Source organism: Rhincodon typus, chromosome 36, assembly GCF_021869965.1.
Source record: "Rhincodon typus isolate 14 chromosome 36, sRhiTyp1.1, whole genome shotgun sequence".
In the NCBI taxonomy this organism is placed as follows: Eukaryota; Metazoa; Chordata; class Chondrichthyes; order Orectolobiformes; family Rhincodontidae; genus Rhincodon; species Rhincodon typus.
The window spans coordinates 19,844,631-19,849,009 of record NC_063367.1 but is presented as its reverse complement, the minus strand read 5'-3'; the positions used below and the strand labels follow the sequence as shown (position 1 = coordinate 19,849,009).

Sequence of the window (4,379 nt, the reverse complement as noted above, 5' to 3'; positions counted from 1 at the left end):
AAGTGGGGGAGGGCCAGGGAAGGACGTGTGGTGGACGAGGGGGGTTGTGGAGGTTGGGGTAGAAGTGAGGGGAGATGCTGAGGAGCGGGAGGGGCAGGGAGGAAGAGGATTGGTGGGGGTGGGGGGGGGGGGGCCTGGGGCAAGGGGCAGTGGCGTGCGGTACCTGACTGTGGAAGGAGTCCGTGTCGTGATCCTCTGCTCCTGGGTTGGTGTGGAAGGACGTGCTCTTCGATCTCATCTGCGGTTTCTCCGCCGAGCCCTCCGTCTGCACCACAGCATCTCGGCACGGCTGCTTGCAGCTCTCTCCTGGGGTGGGCTCACTGCCACCTGTCTGAGTGGCGGCATGGGTGAGCCAGACGGTGCCCTCCGCCTCATCTCGCCCCTCGCCCGGCGCGGCCTGCCCACTCCCCAGATTGCCCGGGGGTGTCTCTCGGACCTCCGCTGTCCCACCTGAGGGGGTCTCCCTCCAGCCCCCGGCCACCCCTTGGCCACAGCTCACCACGTCTAGCTCCATGGCCTCTTCCTCGCTCTCCCCAGTGCTCCCGGCGGTCGGTTTGCTGGCACTTGATTCGGGCATGGACTCCTCAGGAGTTTCGCCAACCTCTTCCTCCTCCTGGGCACCTCCTGGCAGGGTCTCAGTCACCTGGAAGTGCCGATGAGCTCTCTGTTTTGCCCACTGTTGGTGCTGCCAAGCCCTGAGGTCTTCACGAGCTTCCCCCGCCTCTTCCTCATCACTGGGGAGACTGCGAGGCTCTCTTCTGAAAAACAGAATCCGCAAAAAAAAAAAAAAAAAAAAAAGGGGGGCCATACTTCACCCAAGTCCTCAGTAACCCAACGAGCAAACCCACCCGAGTGGCCTGACTTGGGGTGGTGCGTGGGGTCATCAAGGGGACCCCACTGAAATCTAATTCACCAAAAAAAAAGCACAAGCCTTTGCCATTTCCCTCCCAGGAGATCGCCGCTGTGTCTGGGAGGGGTGCAGAAGATGAGGAGGATATTTTGACACTACAAGTTGTTGAGACTGGGGAGAGCACAGGGAGATGGAAGCAGGAGCTTTCAACCGGAGAAACATCCAGGAAAGGAATAATGTGTGGGGCTCCGAGGGCAGGGGAGCTAAATGGAGCATCTTATTCAAAGAGCCAGTACAGGCTCGAACGGGCTGAACGGTCTCCCCGTGAGCTGTTGTCATTGTGGGAGTCCAGGCAGTGCTTTAGCTAAATGGCAGGACAGGAATCCTCATCTCAGCTCCCAGTCCAGCGATGCCTCCCAGACGCCGTGCCAAAATGTAAATGAAAAGATGTTAGGGAGCTGTCAGACATGAGGGGCTGCTCATTCAGATTCCCCAGGGGTTTCAAGACAGCAGCTTGAGTAAATACGCTGCAGGTTAAGTGAACCACGGAGAATATCCAAGAGATCAAGCTCACTTCAAAAAAACACCGGAATGCTCTCTCTCTGCATTTCACTTTCACCCAATCCCTGATGGAGTGCCACTCCTTCGTCTCCACTCTTCGCCAGACAGTAAGGGAGTTACGTTTCCTCTCCTACCTTCTCACAGTCTGGCACCTCGTAAACAGACGACTGACAGAGCGATCTGGTCAAGGGGTCTGAAATGTTAGCAGGATTCTGGGAGACAGGCGTAGAGAAGTCAGTGGGGAACAGGGAAGGCAAATGGAATGCTGGCCCTTATCTCAAAGAGAATGGAACGGGGAGAGTTTGCTAAAACTATACAAGGCACTAGTCAGAGCATAACTAGAATAATGTGAGCAGTTTTGGGCCCCTTATCTATGGAAACTTGGACAGGTATTGGAGGCTGTGCAAAGAAAGTTCACTTGGCTGAAAGCAGGGACCGCCTAATGAGCAGAAGTTGAGTAGGTTGGACCTGAACTAACTGCAGTATTGCTGCACATCTGTAGGAGGCAGTACTCGGATCGACAGACCTGAGTCTGCATCTTTACAACTGGTACCCAGTAGGATCCCATGCACCAGGAAATATTCACCTTTAAAATGTTTGAATTTAATCCTTCACTTTTCAATAAAAAAAAACACACACAGATAAAAGTGGATTGTTGGAGCATGGCAATTCCTAAAAGCAGTCAAGCATGCGAGGGGTTTGAAAACACGTCTGCTCGGAGCCACTGGGACAACAGCCAGCATATGGCTCAGGGAGCGAGAGTGAGAGACCGTGTCAGCGAGGAGCACGCAGTGGAGATGGGAAGGGGTAGCTGTGCCCGCACGTGGTCCTCCATCCCATCACTCACCAGCAAAATGTCACAACTACTGGCACCAGTGAGCAATTCTCAACACTCCACACTCACCGAGCAACATCTCGCTTTGCCTCAGACCCCGTCCCACCCCCTCCGAGGCACACACCAGCCTGACCTCCCCCACTAACCCCCAACCCTTCAGTATCACAGGGTTAAAGTCCTGAAAGTGCCTCCCTTTAAGAATGTATTCACAGTATGATACCTACCCCTAACTGGACATTACTGAACTCAGATCACAGAATCTGTACAGTGTGGAAACAGGCCATTTGGCCCAAACTGTCCTTCCAAAGAGCATCCCACCCAGACCCATTCCCCTAACCCTGCATTTCCCATGTCTAACACACCTAACCTAAACATTCCTGAACACTATGGGCAATTTAGCATGGCCAATCCACCTAGCCTGCACATCTTTGGACTGTGGGAGGAAACCGGAGCACCCGGAGGAAACCCATGCAGACACGGGGAGAATGTGCAAACTCCACACAGACAGTCGCCCGAGGCTGGGATCAAACCTGGGTCCCTGGTGCTGTGAGGGAGCAGTGCTAACCACTGAGCCAGCATGCCCTCCTGTTTCATACTGGAAACCTTGCCTCTGACAGGGAAACACAGTATTTTGATGTTTTTTTTAGATGTGATAATCAATCAATAATGGTTTTGTGATCATCATTAGACTCTTAATTCTAGACTTTCATCGAATTCAAATTCTACCATCTGCTGTGGTGGGATTTAAACCCAGATCCCTGGAACAAGACCAGGATCCCTAAGAGTCTAGCGATAATATCACTAGGCCAGCACCTCCCTTGTGCCATGCAGACTGCAATGGCTCAATGAGACAGCTCACTAAGTTCTCGAGGGGTAGCGAAGAGGGACAGGGACAATAAATGCTGCTCCGGCTATGTCCTGGGAATAAATACACACAGAATCTGGGTCAGTCCGGGACTGCGTTCCAGACTCCGGATGTGGAATAAGCAACAGATCCAATAAAAACGCGCCACGCTCGCTTATCCCTCCAATCTGATTCTGAAATGTACAACTGTACAGCAACATGATGCTGGGGAATTCTGTGATATTGCAGGGGTGGGTTGGAGGAATTGGAATATGTTCACTGAGACTGTACAGGCACCTTTCATTTCAGAATTAAAAAGAAACAGAAAAAAAAAAACCCTGATTTACCAAAAAAGGAAACAAGGTTTTTCTGTTCTCTCTGTCTTCCATTGAGTGTGGAGTGTGCAGAAACCAACAGCACAATGTCCTCTTACGCCTCCTTCCACAATAAACTTACCCTCAAGTACAGCAGTCAAGTGTTGCATAGCAACGCCACTCGTTTGACCTAGAATGCTTCCAAAATCTGGATTGAACTGCCTGTGAGTTTTATTTTTAAATTAAACACTGCAGCTCCCGAGCTGACACTTTCACATTGAAAGAAATCACAGCTCACGAAAAAACTGCACATTTTTAATCAACGCCATCTACATTTAACACGTTCCAAAACTCTGCTCAGTCTCCGACCTCAGACAGGGTCAGGATTCTGCCAACTCACACCAGTTCCCATTCACCCATCACCCCCTCTCTCCCAGACCAAGCCTGGCTGAGACTTGAAGTGAGAGATTTCTGGCTTTCGAATCTTTCCAACGGCCTCTGCCCCTTCCCATCTCCGTAATCTCCTCCAGCCTCATCCCTGCACTCCTCGAATGCTGGTTTCTTGCCCATCTCCCCCTGATTTTAAATGTACCCCCACCATCAGGTGTGCCCCTCCTGCCCACTCTGCGATCTTAAGAGGGATCCTTTCATCAAATAACTCTCTTCACACCTCAAGCAGAAACAGAAAATGCTGGAGAAACTTGGCAGGGTCTGGCAGCACCTGTGGGGGAACAGGGGCACGGAATCTGAGAGAGACACAGAGAGAGAGAGAGAAACACACACACACACACACAGAGAGAGAGAGAGACACACAGAGGGAGAGATAGAGTGAGAGAGAGTGACACAGAGAGAGAGAGAGAGAGAAAGAGACACACACAGAGAGAGAGAGAGAGACACACAGAGAGAGAGAGAGACACACACAGAGAGAGAGACACACACAGAGAGAGAGACACACACAGAGAGAGAGACACACAC

At 51.7% G+C, this 4,379-nt stretch overlaps 1 protein-coding gene across 1 annotated transcript in view; it reads right to left on the bottom strand.

Moving 5' to 3' along the window:
- LOC109933462 (TP53-binding protein 1-like) overlaps nucleotides 1-4,379 on the bottom strand; it is a 30,729-nt gene that overhangs the window by 12,821 nt on the left and 13,529 nt on the right. The window contains exon 7 of the mRNA XM_048617054.1: nucleotides 164-758. Coding sequence (XP_048473011.1) covers nucleotides 164-758 — 595 coding nt within the window. The remainder of the gene's footprint in view (nucleotides 1-163; nucleotides 759-4,379) is intronic.